At 33.0% G+C, this 15,451-nt stretch overlaps 1 protein-coding gene across 6 annotated transcripts; it reads left to right on the top strand.

Annotated features, from left to right (window-relative positions):
- Positions 1–228: 228 nt before the first annotated feature.
- Positions 229–13,752, top strand: LOC112764841 (structural maintenance of chromosomes protein 3). 6 transcript variants are annotated; one of them, XM_072222234.1, is made up of 30 exons: positions 229–323; positions 519–594; positions 2,693–2,731; positions 2,874–2,941; positions 3,047–3,118; positions 3,876–3,955; positions 4,100–4,178; positions 4,319–4,436; positions 4,538–4,704; positions 4,868–5,113; positions 5,199–5,320; positions 5,732–5,876; positions 6,081–6,253; positions 6,668–6,767; positions 7,677–7,813; positions 8,059–8,260; positions 8,436–8,523; positions 8,616–8,766; positions 9,483–9,633; positions 9,751–9,942; positions 10,016–10,199; positions 10,283–10,353; positions 10,806–10,957; positions 11,176–11,344; positions 11,778–11,924; positions 12,153–12,248; positions 12,421–12,595; positions 12,771–12,792; positions 12,953–13,032; positions 13,414–13,752. In XM_072222234.1, exons 1-29 carry the CDS (start codon positions 255–257, stop codon positions 12,963–12,965), a joined length of 3,504 nt encoding a protein of 1,167 aa, XP_072078335.1. In that variant the 5' UTR covers positions 229–254; the 3' UTR covers positions 12,966–13,032; positions 13,414–13,752. The 6 variants fall into 6 exon arrangements, with proteins under 6 accessions (XP_072078335.1, XP_072078333.1, XP_072078332.1 ...); XM_072222232.1 differs by having other exon boundaries at positions 12,902–13,032; XM_072222231.1 differs by lacking the exons at positions 12,771–12,792; positions 12,953–13,032.
- The last annotated feature ends 1,699 nt before the right edge of the window (positions 13,753–15,451 follow it).

The raw sequence follows: 15,451 nt of genomic DNA, 5'->3' as shown, positions 1-15,451 counted from the left end.
GAATATGAGAGCATCCGTGTAGTTTTTTTTTAATTTTTTTTAGTGTTTTCGTTCCTGATTTTTTTTTTCGAAAATTGGTTTAGTAAAGTAATTAAGCTTTAGCTTCACTTGGGTGTGTGAATGCTCAATATGAAGCAAGTGGATTTTGAATTCTCTTGTGATGGTAACTTTTTTCTCATTTTGTGTGTGCACTTCTGCTGTGACCAAAGAATGCATATAAATGTTTTTTTTTTTTTTTTTTTCTAATTTGATGGATGCTTATGGATTGTTTGCGTAATTATCGTAGGTACGGTTACGTCAGTTTCAACATGTACATTAAGCAGGTAATGTCCCTTGGGATGTGAATTATTTATTATTTATTACTTATGGTGTAATCAAAATTGGTAGAATTGGTTAAATTATGTCTTCTTGTTACAAAGCCTGCAGTGCTCCTCTTCTGGACATAATACATAATTTCTTTGCTTGAAATTGGTTCCTTGCCAAATGGATGTTTGATGCATTTTTGGATTGTTTTCTAGGTTGTGATTGAAGGTTTTAAGAGTTACAAAGAGCAAATTGCAACAGAGCCTTTCAGTCCTAAAGTTAATTGTGTTGGTAATAATTTCTAAAATACCTTTTTAGATGCTTTCTACCATTTATTCTGGAAAATCCTTTAAAATGCACGATTACTTGGTTTGCACTTTGTTGTTTGGTAACCTTGTAAACCATGGCTTGGGTAAAGGCTTCTCTGTTGTAGCTTTTGTCCAAGCTATTCTTTGGGGTTTATAAATTTGAAACCAACAGGCAATTGGCTATGTCAGTCATGATATGTTGGAGTCGCAACTCAACAAATTACATTTTGAGGCAATATGTTGTAGTCATGATATGTTTTGGTGAATTTTCTTTCTTAGAAAATATTCTCATAGCTTGATAGACATTAGTTTCAGTAAAATCCTATTAGTGATATCATAATGGTTTTTTTAAAAGGGAAAACATTAAAACTACAAAAATCAAGGGCGAAGAATTACAAACGAAAGCTAGATGGGTAAAAAACCAAAACAAACTTGCGAATCCCTAAACATGTCCTTTAGAGAAACTTCCATAAGATTTGCTCTAGATATATCATATATGCAAGTGGCTGAATCTTACCCCAAATCAAGTGACGTGTCACATGATTCTCTTCAAGAAAGTACATTTAAATTTTAACTTTAGCCAACTTCTTTGTATTGTGGCATAGCAGATTGTGATAAAAGTTTAGCCTCTTCATCTCCCAAAACCATGGAAGCTAACCTTAATAGCTGCTCCAATGAGTGCCATAAGCAAGATGGGAAGTACTTTTGGTTTTTCTAATTGTGAACTTCTTTCCTTCTTCCATCTATTTTTGGATAGAAAAAAACTTAAATTGAAAGAGATCTATTGGGTTTGCTTGAGAATACTCCGATGTCTTCCATAGTTTTCGATGGAGGATGGAGGAGGATCATGGAAGGGTGGTAAAAGGCCGGCATAAAGTTTTAGTGGATAGTTGTGGCGGAAATGGTGGATACGTTAAAAAATATAAATTTTATATATATATATATATATATATAACTAATATTTTATAAATAATATGAAACTGTTTATTCAATATATAACAATAGATATGAAAAACTAAAATTAATAACAAAATGACATAAATAATGGGAAATGCTAGGGGACAATGACTTTGTTAAACAATATGAATAACCACCAATCAAATAAAAACACACTACACCTTTAAATTAATCTTCTAAATTTTAATATTAAAATAACCATCCACACTATTAAAATGAATATCCGATATATCTATTATTTATATTGTTTAATATTTTTATTGTTTACCTATACTTTTCTTTATTATAAACTAAGCAGCAGATGCCAATTGAGCTTTTAGAATAGAAAATAAAAAAATTGAGGGGTGAGAAATTAAGAGAAAAAATGGGGTTTAGAATGAAAAAAACAAAGAATTTAGGGTTCAAAATATTAAAAAATAGTTCAAATTGTAAAGAAAAAAAGGAAGCAGATTCGAGAATGAAGGAGGGCCAGCCAACCGGTGGTGGCACACGGGAAGAATGCTGTCGGCAGGTCCTTCAGCAGCAAAGACGGAGTGAGGGAGGGAGGGAGAGTAGAGAGGGAAGAGATTTTCTAGTTGAGTGGGTTTGTGACTTCGTGTAGAGTGGAAAAGGAAAGGGGGAGAACGTTAGCTTGGTAAATTAAACTTTTAGGGTATTTGAAAACACATAAACAACCCTCCAAATGCAAAAGATCACACCCGGATCCACCATGACGTTGCGGCCATTGTGGCTCCCGTGATATCCATGGTGTTGCGTCACTCGTATGACGGCAGGCCCAAAATTTGCCATGGGCATATTTTAAAAATCCTTGTATCATCCGCAGCTATAATGCCAAATAACTGAAAATGATCACACTTTCCATGGAGGATTGCCCTACTTCTTCAATTGAGATTTAGAATAAGATTAAAGACTTGTCAAATTATAGGTAAAATTGTTCAATCCTTTAGAATTCTTTTAGTTTTAAGATTTAGAATTAAGAATATAAAACAAAGAAACTGTTGATTGCTCTATTAGTCAGAACTTGTGTGTGTATTTGTGTGTATAGAATATAGATAGAGATAGAGAGAAATTAGTTGGTAACATTATTAATATCTTATTTATTTGTTTAATTATTTATTTTGTAGTTGGTGCTAATGGATCCGGGAAGTCAAACTTTTTCCATGGTATGGAAACAGCCATTCTTTTGCCTCTATTACATTAATTTGGTGACAGTGATCTATTCTTTGGAATGCAACTGAAATTTGTCTTCGACATTTGATTTGTGAATCTTTTATTTTTAATAAAAAGTTGTGTTTCCATATGTAGCCATTCGTTTTGTGTTGAGTGATCTCTATCAGAACCTACGCAATGAGGATCGACATTCATTACTCCATGTATGGCATTGTGCATATTTCTTCATTCCTACCGCTGGTTCTGATGTTTTATTATTCAATTTTAGAACCTGGGCAGCATGCTTTGTTGATTTATTCTCTGTACAGGAAGGGGCTGGGCACCAGGTTGTATCTGCGTTTGTGGAGATTGTGTTTGACAATTCAGACAACCGTATTCCGGTAATTTTTTTTTTTGATTATTCATCTTTTTGTATGCTATTTTCATCTTTTGTTGTCTAAAAAGTATATACAGTTCGTGTGAATGCCATGGTGATGGATTATGGAAAAGTAGCTTTCTTTGGGTACTTCTGTTTCTTATTAGAAAGATAATTATATAGAGCCTTTTTAATATTCTTGTTAGAAATATTCATATGGAATTCTGCTAACAAGTTGCCTTTTTAATATTTTTAACATGTCATTTCTTAATTGCTTTAAGTGCAACAATGTGTTGGATATTTGTGTGTTCTCATCTAATGAATGCATATTTTGGGTAATGCTGCTCAACCCATTTTTGGCAAATGAGTTATTGAGTAATAACATAAAGGTTTTGTTTTCACTAAATAAATTTGTGATTACAAGATGAGTGCTGTTTCTTTCTGTGCATTGCCTCTTTTAGTTATTTAATTTACATACTTAAAAATGATGTTAAATACTTTCTGCTTGCTCTAAGTCATTTGATTCACAGAGTACTCTGGGTATTCTCTCTTTCAATTTTTGAAAAACTACCTAAGTTTTGATGTGATTCTTATAATTGTATTTTTTTAAAGTCATATGGAAATCCTTTTTTTAAAAATGCTTCAGCCTCGATAGGGTGATGTAATTTCTCCATTGCTTCAGAATTGCTCAAGACTCTAGTGATTTTTGTTTTTATAGAATATGGATACGATTGGCAATAATTTTGTTTGAAATCTTGGCATCTATCTTTGATGCTGAATAGGTTGACAAGGAGGAAGTGCGTTTGCGCCGGACTATTGGTTTGAAGAAGGATGAGTATTTTTTAGATGGAAAACACATAACGTGAGTAGAATTTATTAACATATTAGTGCGTGTGTTTTGACGTTCACTTTTGACTTCAGTGGAAAATGAAATATTCTGGTTTATACTGCGTAGCCAAATGACTATTTCCCTCTGCTCCTAAAGAAAATGATAAATGATCTGCAGAAAAACTGAAGTGATGAATTTACTGGAAAGTGCTGGGTTCTCTCGCTCAAATCCTTACTATGTTGTGCAGCAAGGAAAGGTATTGGTGCATGGTGGGGGTGCCTAAATGTGTGTTTCATTTTGATAAGATTCTTCGTCAATGTTACATATAAATATAAATATATGGTAAACCGTGAGCCGGATAGAGTTCTTGATTGTTTGTTTCTTATTGTTGCATAGATATCGTCACTAACATTGATGAAAGACTCAGAACGACTGGATTTATTGAAAGAAATTGGTGGTACTAGAGTTTATGAGGAGAGACGTCGTGAAAGTCTGAAAATTATGCAGGAAACTGGCATGTTTTTCTGTTTAATTAGTTAATTTTAAGGCTTTTGGTTTATGTTATTCATTATTCTTGTCAGAGTTCTTATCAACCAGAACTTTTCTGTTTGATAGGTAACAAAAGAAAACAAATAATTCAAGTTGTACAGTATCTAGATGAGAGGTTGAAGGAATTGGATGAGGAGAAAGAGGAACTACGGAAATATCAGCAGCTTGACAAGCAGAGAAAATCTTTGGAATATAGCAAAGAAGTTCAAGATGCTCAACAAAAACTTATGGAGGTTGTCTATGTTAAATTTTACTGCATCTTTAAGTTTATTCTTGATTACTTATTGTGTTCTATTGATTAAATTTGCTTTTGAAGAAACCCTATTTGATTTCTCCTCTAGAATTTTGAAATATTGGATTTTGATGCATGTAGTTGAATGCTTCACTTTGTTTTAGATAGAAGAAGCCCGAGCCAAGGTTTCTGAAACATCTGCAAAAAAGTATAATGATGTGCTTGATGCCCATGAGAAAATCAAAGATTTAGAGAATACATTGAAAGATGTTGCAAAAGAACTTCAAAACTCTAACAAAGAGAAAGAAAGTATAGAAAAGAGACGTACAAAGGCTTTAAAGAAGCACACAGAGCTTGAGCTTGATGTCAAGGACCTACAAGAGAAGATTACTGAAAATATTCGAGCAAAGGTATCACTATGATGGTTGATTACTTGTTTGACTTGTTTTTGATGGATGGTTTGTCTAAGATCTGTTCTCATCTACCTGCTTTCAGGAAGACGCTGCAAGACAACTGAAGATACTTGAGAGAAACATTCAAGATTCGAATGATGAGCTGGAGAGAATCAGACCTATGTATGAGGAACAAGTTATGGAAGAAAAAGAAATCACCAAGCAGTAAGTTATGGTTGTGGGTGTCTAAAGTTGCAGTTGAATAATATAATTGGATGCAACGCTCTCTGAATGTACATATTAGTGTTTTTGACATGATATGTTTTTAATATCATTCTGTTGCCTATTTATAATTTCATTCTATATCTTTAAAGAACTAATTTTAGAGAAGATAATGAAATATTGTTTGTCCTCGTCATTCTTGCAGAACTTCTCTCTAGATCTAAAATGTAGATTTTTGTATTTGTTGCTTGTTTGTGCAAGCATGTATTTGACACTGATGTTTCTTTAGATAATTTCTATAGCCAGTCCCTCCTAGTAAAGCAAGGGTAAGTTGTTTTGTGTTTGTAGAAAAATGCAACAACCTCAACTGTGTTTTTTCCCAAATAAATAAAAAAATATTTTGTTATAAATCAGAATAATGGAGCGTGAGAAACAGCTCAGTATACTCTACCAAAAGCAAGGGCGTGCAACCCAGTTTTCGAGTAAAGCTGCTCGTGACAAGTGGCTTCGCAAGGAGATAGAAGATCTTGAACGAGTGCTTTCCTCAAACTCAGGGCAGGCAAGTGCTAATTTTTCTTTATGTGCTATAATGAGCCTTGACTTCCATTTTTCTTTTATTTTAAATACATTAAGGCCCCTACTTTTTATCAGGCTGCTAGATTTGTATTTATGAATTTCATTGAGCTATGCTGTCTATTTATCATCATATGTTGTTTCTCTTTCTTTGTTTATTTATTTATTTTTGGTGGTTGTTTCGGGACAGGAAAAAATGCTCTTGGAGGAAATTGGTCGTCTTAAAGGTGAAATGGATGGCTGTGATGAGACCATTGAGAAATGTAGATCTCAGATTACTACTTTGCAATCTCACATTGACCAGTCACGGCAAGGGTTTAATAATTATAAAGTTCAAAGAGATAAGTTGCAGGATAAGAGGAAGTATGTATATCTTTTGTTGCATTGTTTATATATTTTCTGGGATAAAAGGATTAGGTTTACGAATTCTGTTGGACTTTATAGTTTTATTGAATTTTTTGTTAGGTCTTTATAGATTAAAAGTTTGCAATTTACAAATGGTTATCTTTAAAAAAAAAACACAATACTCATGGAATATTCGCTTACAAAATATTCCACAATTCATCCTACATCAAATAAAAGAAATATTCCAAGAATAATTCATATTATTTTTTCTAAAACAAAAATGGCTTGCAAAGATCTAACTGAAAATTTGAGTAAACTATAAGGACTAAGTAGTGAAACCTACATACTATTTTAGATAGAATAAATGTTATTATTGGTTACTTTACAGAGTGACAAAGATATTACTTGTGATTTTAAATTTTTGTCTTGTAGGTCCTTGTGGGACAAAGAAAATACACTTACTGCTGAAATTGATAAGCTGAGAGCTGAAGTTGAGAAGGCTGAAAAGAGCTTTGATCACGCAATTCCCGGTGTGAGTGTTTTTTCTTTCTTGCTTATTTATCATCTCACTTCTGACTTCTGAGTACTTTTAGATTCTCAAGAAATGTTACGGTAAATCTGGGATTTTCCATCTTTCACTATGTGTGTGGTATGTATGTGCTAATTTAGTGTATAACTTTAGAATCACTTACACAGGTGTTGCTGCGTTGGTGCTAATTTGGGGTATAAATATAGAATCACTTACATATACTGCCTGACTTAGGCTAACTGTTACCACATATACAGATCTTTGTCCTTAAAATCTTATAAACTGCTTTCTGTTCAGGGGATCTTGCTATATATATTATATATACATTGCAGCTCAATATTAGAGAATTTATATGTAACTTCAAGAAAGTATCAAGTCGTTTATATACCTTTATTTGATTAATGAGTTTACTGCTGTTTCATAATAATGGTCTATGTCATGAAGATTTGACAGTTTTTATATGGTCACAACCCTCCTCTTTTATCCGGGCTTAGGACCAGCTGTGTAACATGGGCAGAGTTTGCTCTTTTATAATAATATAAAAGTAAAGGACTTGAAAGAATAAGTACTTCCTGGTTTCTGTCCTTTAGGTTATGCAGTACTAAAACAAACCATCAATAATGGACTTTAAAAATGGAAAGGGGGTTATTAAGAATTATATATATATATATATTACTCCTTTCCATGTATGTCTATGGAGTTTTAATGTGTTGATAATAAAATCCTTTGCAATTATATATGATGTTCTGTGCTGATGTTTCAATCTAATTGGACATTTAACAATGGATAGTACTTAGCATCTGGGAATGCAGTGGAAGATGCTGTTATCTGTCCAGTTCAGGGATGTTCTGTCATGATTTTATGATGTTGCCATTTTTTCTATCACCATACTTGACACTCCTTTATGTTCAGGATGTCAGAAGGGGGATGAACTCAGTTAGGAAAATCTGCAGGGAGTATAACATTTCTGGCATTTATGGTCCAATCATTGAGTTGCTGAATTGTGAAGAGAAATTCTTCACAGCAGTTGAAGTTACTGCAGGAAACAGGTAATTTCTCCCTTATATTTCGTTTGATATATAGGCTATGCAAACTGTAGCATTCTAGTGTGTATTTTTCTCTATGTTCCATTGGTGTGATTGAAATGGATTTTGTGTTGGAACATGCAAAGCTTTCACTTGTTCAATCCTTTTGAAGTGCTGGTCATTCTTCTTAGGCCGTGATCTCCTTACAGGTTTCAATTCACTTGTACATGCAATTTAACATTTTCCTTTTAATATATTTGTTTAAACAGCTTATTCCATGTGGTTGTTGAAAATGATGACACGTCAACCCAGATAATTAGACATCTTAACGCACATAAAGGTGGACGAGTTACGTTTATCCCACTTAACAGAGTGAGGGCACCACGCATTACTTATCCCCAGAGTTCTGGTGTCATCCCTCTCTTAAAGAAATTGAATTTTAAACATGACTATAACCCTGCATTCAGTCAGGTTAGCTTCTACAACAGATGTTAACTTTTATTTATACAAGTTAATACATGTTCAGGAGTAATTTGCTAAAGGGTTATAAACTTCTAATTATAAATTTTTTGTCTGTGTCTGGTGATACTATCTTCTTGACTATATAGATGGATTGATTTCCCTCATCATTTCTGATATTTCTTAGGTATTTGGCCGAACGGTTGTGTGCAAGAATTTGGATGTGGCTTCAAGGGTTGCCAGGACTGATGGTCTTGACTGCATAACACTGGATGGTTGGTGTGGAAATGCTTTACATGGCTTGTCTACATGATATGGCCTGGCTGTGTGTTTTGCCTTTGACTATAAGCTGTGTGCTTCATTACAGGTGATCAAGTTAGCAAGAAAGGTAGTATGACGGGAGGATTTTATGATCACAGACGATCAAAATTGGAGTTTATGAATATCATTAAGCAAAATGAAGATGAAATTCACTCAAAAGAGGAGGAATTGATGAAAGTTAGATCTGACCTGCAAGATATCCTTTAATATTTATATATGTTTTAATAAATGAAATCCTTTATTTATTTATTTATTTTTTTGTGCTGATTCACTCATAGTTTTTACTTGGGTTTATTTTTGCACCAGTAAGGAGATCTCTTTTCATCCTATCTTTTTGTGTCATTCTTTTCTTATGATATTCTTTCTCCCAAAAGAGAAAAGTAGCTCCAAAGGCTAGGAGGAAGGAAGGCATTAACTTATTAATTTGGTTAACCTCAAACAGTAAATTCATCATTCTTTGTCATTTAGAATTCTGGTTTCTCTTGAATATTCATGTTGCTTTCTTAGAGTAATGATTTTGTGGATGAAGGTGGATTGGTGTATAAAATTGTAAAGACCTTTGTCAAGCAAGTTTTAGAAAATTAGATTGTATCTGGATTTTTTTCCCCTCTCCCCGTGAGTAGTTGGACAACTCGTGTGTGAGTGCACTTGGTTGGTTCCATAGCCCTTAAGTGGATTTTAATGATTTTTGAACTCTTATTACCTAAAGTCATCGATTTTATTTTTGTTTTATTATTATTGATTTTGTTGTTTGTTGACAATGATTGATTTTGCTTAGATAATCATTTTGCTCTATATTTTGTTGAAACTTTTATAGTGACACCTATGTTTTTTCGATGCACATGCTTTTCTTTGCTATGGTATATTTGTTTCCAACCTCCAATAGTTTTGTTTCCACTGAACTAACCTCACAGATAGACCAAAAGATCACAGAACTTGTTTCCGAGCAGCAGAAGATTGAGGCTGAGTGTGCTCATGGAAAATCAGAAATGGAACAATTTAAGCAGGACATTGCAAATGCTAACAAGCAGAAGCAATTGATTTCTAAGGCACTTTCAAAAAAGGTGTTATTATATTTCTATATTATACAAGAAGATCCCCTTGGAGTTTCTTTTCTGTTGGAGTTGTCCGTGGAATTTTTAGTGTTAATAATTTTTAAGTTTTTCCTTAATGGCTTGTAGGAAAAGTCACTTCTTGATGTCCAGAATCAGATTGAACAGCTTAAGGCTAGTATGGCAATGAAAACAGCCGAGATGGGCACGGAACTAATTGACCATTTAACACCAGAGGAAAAGAAGCTTTTGTCTGATTTGAATCCCGAAATCAAGGAACTTAAAGAGCAGCTTGTTGCATGCAAGACTGATCGTATCGAGGTTTGTGAATTGATAGTCTTTGAATTGGTACAGTTTATAGGGCTAGATACTTATTCTAACTTGAGATTTGCAGACGGAAGCACGGAAAGCGGAGCTGGAAACTAATCTAACAACAAACCTGAGGAGAAGAAAGCAAGAGTTGGAAGCTGTAATATCATCTGCTGATGATGACACTCTGGGTGTAGATGCTGGATTGAAGGCGCAGGAACTTAGCGATGCTAAATTGTTAGTTGATGATGCAACGGAGCAGCTTAGTAGTGAGACTTCCATTTAAACTTTTTTTTCTTGATGTTTTGAAGAAACATTATAATTCCAGGGTTGACAACACTATCTTTCTCAGGAGTCTCTAATAGTATAAGTGCACGATCAAAGGAAATTAAACAGATCAAAGAAGAAATCAATAAGTTGAAGGTATGTAGTCTTCTTAGGCTGCGTTTCTTTACAGGCACGGAACACTGAAACAGGGACACAAAGATACAAAATCATGTTTGGAAAATAAGATATGTCCAGAGACACTGAATTAGTGTCTTTTGTGTCCTTCCTGATACTAACAAGAGACACAATTTATTTTCTATTTTTTCTTTCATTATTTTTATCAAATTTTCATAATTATATTTTTTATTGTTATACTTTTCTTCCTAAACTTTTTGTATGGAAAAAATAAGAGTAAATTGGGCTTTTGTAATTTGTTCTAGTTTATCACCAAACAAAATATAAGAACATTAATTTTTGTGTCTCTGTCTTTAGTGTCTTGTTTTCCGTGTTTTGTTTTATCCTGTTCTCAGAACCAAACACAATTTTTTAGATTGATTGCTGGCTATAGTAGTTTTTGCTTCATCAATAATGATGACTATGGTCTGCAGTCTTTGGAGGATGAGTATGAAAGAAAACTTCAGGAAGAAACAAAAGAATTAGAGCAGTTGCTGAGTAAAAAAAATATATATTCTGCTAAAGAAGAGGAATATGCAAAGAAAATAAGGGAACTGGGCCCATTGACATCAGATGCATTTGAGACGTAAGGCTTTTCTTGATGATCATTTCTTTTTTATTTCAATTTTGGGACATAAATAAAGTTTTTACTTTATTTTTTTAATTTTCTTTTAAGTGATCAAGAAATCTGCCATATTTTAAATAATGCAGAAGATATGTGCTGTTACAGTTATAGGTTATTTCCTTGCAGTTTGTTGTTATCTCTATAGTTTGGTTTTAGCTAACTTTATTGCACCTTCTTAGGTACAAAAGGAGGAATATCAAAGAATTGCATAAAGCGTTGCACAGGTGCAATGATCAACTGCAGCAGTTCAGTCATGTAAACAAGAAAGCGCTTGACCAGTATATAAATTTGACAGAACAACGAGAGGAACTTCAGAAAAGGCAAGCTGAACTTGATGCAGGAGATGAGGTAATTGTCTGGCCTTTTTGTTGAAATGGTTCTTTATAATTCACATTAAGGTGGGTGATTACCTGACAGCTAAATGCTTGATATACATTGCTAGTTCCTGTTCTGCACTATAGCATCTGAAAGATTTGGTACAACTGATCTTTCATGGCATCTGATTGTTGATATTTTCATTTCTCCCTGAAAATGGTGGTGATATTTTGATTTGTCCCCGAAAAAGGTGTTGTTAACCACTTGCATATATATGAAATAACTTTTTCCCCTTTTTATATTTTTGACTGCTTTTATTTTCTTATGTGAGTTGTATTCCGGTACTAAGGTTCATTTTGAATGTGAAACATCCAAACCCAGCTTTTGCATTTTTTTTTTTGACACTGGTCTATACAGCATCACTAAATTATTTGAGTTCTCTGTCACTGGCATTGAGTAATTGCAGAAAATTAGAGAGCTAATATCTGTACTTGATCAACGGAAGGATGAATCAATAGAGCGCACTTTCAAAGGTGTTGCTTGGCATTTTCAAAAAGTGTTTTCTGAACTCGTACCGGGGGGTCATGGTCTTCTGTTTATGATGAAGAAGAAGGTTTGTGATTGTTAAATCTTTATCTGGTTTGTGAAAGGATCTTGCTTTCTAGCATGTTATATAGGATCATGCTTTTATCTCAAAGTGATTTCTTACTTTCTCTTGTGCGGTGCTTGATTATCAATTTTTTTATGTGAAATTTGTGAGAAGTGAGCTATCTCAATTGAAGTTATTTTTTTCTTTTTTGGTTATTGTAATTGATATTTTGTATCCATTCCTTTCCCTTAGGAGGGTGGTCACGATGATGATGAGGATGATGAGGTTGGTCCTCGTGAAGCAAACCCAGAGGGTAGAGTAGAAAAGTACATTGGAGTGGAAGTGAAGGCAAGTGCATTTCTGCTGTGCCCTTTTTACTTATGATTTAAATGTTTTTGCCAGTTCATTTATTGGTCTAGCATTGGTCCAAACCAAAGCTGCTGTTTTGCTTTCATACTACACACAATTTAGGTATATAATTATAATTATTCAACATTCCTGGCACGTTTATTCCTTGCAGGTTTCTTTTACTGGACAAGGAAAGACACAGTCCATGAAGCAGTTGTCTGGGGGTCAAAAGACTGTAGTTGCTCTTACACTTATCTTTGCCATACAACGATGTGATCCTGCTCCGTTTTATCTATTTGATGAGATTGATGCGGCTCTGGATCCACGATACAGAACTGCTGTTGGAAGTATCCATTTTATTACTCTTGCTATCTTATTTTCATGGCAATTAACTGGTTGTGATTCCTCAGTCACTTGTATTGCATCTGTGGTTCAATAAAATTTTATAGTGCTTATATAATAGTCATCTTGTGACCATCTCCTCTAAATACTAAAGCTGTTACTTGCATGGTTCTTTGACAGCTAAAAAGGCTTATCCTACTAGGTGAGATTCATCAATCAAATGACACAATACGTTTTTCTTGATATCCAAAATAGTTCAAACAATTTTTATTATTCCAACATATTTATCATGTTCCCTTCTTTCATTTAAGGTTCATCTCAAAAGGCCAGGGAAATACCTTCATGTTTGTTTTCTCTCTCAGGTATTGCTGTTAAACGTACCTAAGCACCAAGATACAGGTTAAGTTCTTGCATTAAGTGCTTCTAGTAGAAGGAAATGCAGGTACATAACTACATACACATTAAAATTTACAGTTTTACATGAGAAATACAATTTCAAGTGAATTTCAAAGGGCAGTGCTTCATCTTTCATTTGGAGAAATCTATTTTAGCCTTGGTCTTGTTGCATTGGTGAGGCTTTATTACTTCGTAAATTACATTTTTGTTTCAAAATATAATTTTTTTTTATTGAATATATATAATATAAAGTTCAAATTTATCCATGCTTGCAATAAATGTGCTTTGGAGGAGGCAGTTGGGAAATGTTTAGATTCAGATATGGGCTTTTGGTGATATTTAAATTTAACAATTATTGTGCTTGCCTTATTGACTGATATCAAGATTCCATTTTATATTGTTGTCTTGGGATCCTTAACTTCCGTAGATATGATCCGCTGTCTGGCAGACTTTTCAACCACACAATTTATCACAACAACATTCCGCCCAGAGCTTGTGACAGTTGCTGACAAGATCTATGAAGTAACGCATAAAAGCCGGGTTAGCCGTGTTAATGTTGTATCCAAGGACGATGCTAGATTGTTTCAAAAATTAAAAACCAATGAGCGGTTTATACTATAGTTGAAAGACGTCAAGCTACTCTTATATAGAGAAAAAAAAATATCATTGCTAATTCATAGTTTTAGATTATCACAATTAAATTTTTTTTTTGGTGACTAGATTATCACAATTAACTTTATGCCTAATAATCCATTACTTTTATGCATTTACTTTAATAGTAGGGTAAATTATATTTTTTATTTCTGAATTTTGTCAAAGATTTTAAAAATACTCTTAAGTTTTATGTTGCTTCAATTTTGTCTTTGAAGTTTTCGATTTACATTAAATATAAATTTTCAGAAAGTTTAGGATTAATCCAGAATGACAACGGTCCAATTTCCTTGTGTTGAAAGTTGATTTCGTGAAATTGTTGTTAAATTGGTTCTAAATTTTTTGAAAATTTAGTTGTCAGGGATATATTTTATGCAAATCGAGAATTTTTGGAACAAAATTAAAACAAAATAAAACTTAGGAATATTTTTAAAATTTTTAACAAACTTTAAGGACATAAAATATACTTTATATGTCATAGTATTATAAAACACACCAATAAATATAACAAATTAAGGTAGTTATAAAATTATAATTTGTATTCGGTCTATACAACGTTTACTTTTGAATTGATTCAAATTAAGGTAGTCATTCAATGTTATTTTATTTTAATAATTATGTTTTAGTCCTATACAATGAAAAAATACAATTTATTTGTACTTAATAAAATAGTTGTCAATATAGATATATGCAGTTTTAATTTTTGAAAATAAATTAGTAATGATAACTTTAGAGATTATACAAATAATTACTTTACATAAAATCTTAAAGTGTTTACCACCTATATTTTTATGTAATTAAACTACTATAACTCAAAATATATACTTTTCAAAAAATAATTTATTATTCGTATTCATGTTTATGTTTAAAATTATTTTTATAATATTTATTAGTCACTTTTGATATTTATTTGAATCTATGCAACGCGATGTCTCATTCTAGTTGATGAAAAATCTGATTACTCAAATTTATTCCTTGCATTCGTAAAACTACCATTCTCACTTGAACCTCTCTTTGTGGTGAACCCCCGGTTTAGCTGTTGTATTGCATTAAGAAACTACAAATTTTAGAAGCTTTGTATGTTTACTTACAGCTATTTTCTTTTCCAGTGTCCGCCATTTTCTTTTCTTGATATCAAATTAATAACTTTCTAATGAAAGATAAGAGTTGCTGTTCATTGATGGAAAAAACTTTCCCCCTTTTTTTTTTCCATATAATATCCTAATTTTGTAACTTGTTTGACTGTCATGATTTGCACACTAATTGTGCAACGTCCTAGTCTGTAGTCTCATTGTGCCTATTGTATGTTTTAATATAATATTCGTATTTTAGGTGCATCTGACATCCATGATCTGATAAAATTGGTTGGCTGCGAGCATTGTTTGATGTCGACCATGTAAAGTAAAGTAAATTGCAGACTTTATTCATGTAACTTGGATCTTCACTTTGTACAATCTCTTATTACATTGACGCCAACGTAGGTCTAAGTAATCTAGAATCCCTGCTCATCCTCTATTTCTGTAAATTCATTAGAGGTTTGCTTATATGTTAATATCTTTTGCTAACTGTAGTATCCATATCTATGGGGAGAATTCTTCCAATGCTGTTTGATAATGTAAGTTTTTACTTTTAGGTTGCGTTCTATATACGATTATATCTTATCGAGTTATACTTGCACTAATATATGCTCGATTTCTTGATTGCGCCTCGCTCATAATGCATTTGAATTCAGCATAATCAGGCAATTCAGATCTGTATACCAGTTTGCAGTTAGCTACGATGGTAGTGCGTGCATGACTGCATGTGGTAAAATA

This window comes from Arachis hypogaea, chromosome 17 (genome assembly GCF_003086295.3).
Source record: "Arachis hypogaea cultivar Tifrunner chromosome 17, arahy.Tifrunner.gnm2.J5K5, whole genome shotgun sequence".
NCBI classification, from domain to species: Eukaryota; Viridiplantae; Streptophyta; class Magnoliopsida; order Fabales; family Fabaceae; genus Arachis; species Arachis hypogaea.
The sequence above is the reverse complement of the archived record's forward strand: the minus strand, read 5'-3'. Positions and strand labels throughout refer to the sequence as shown.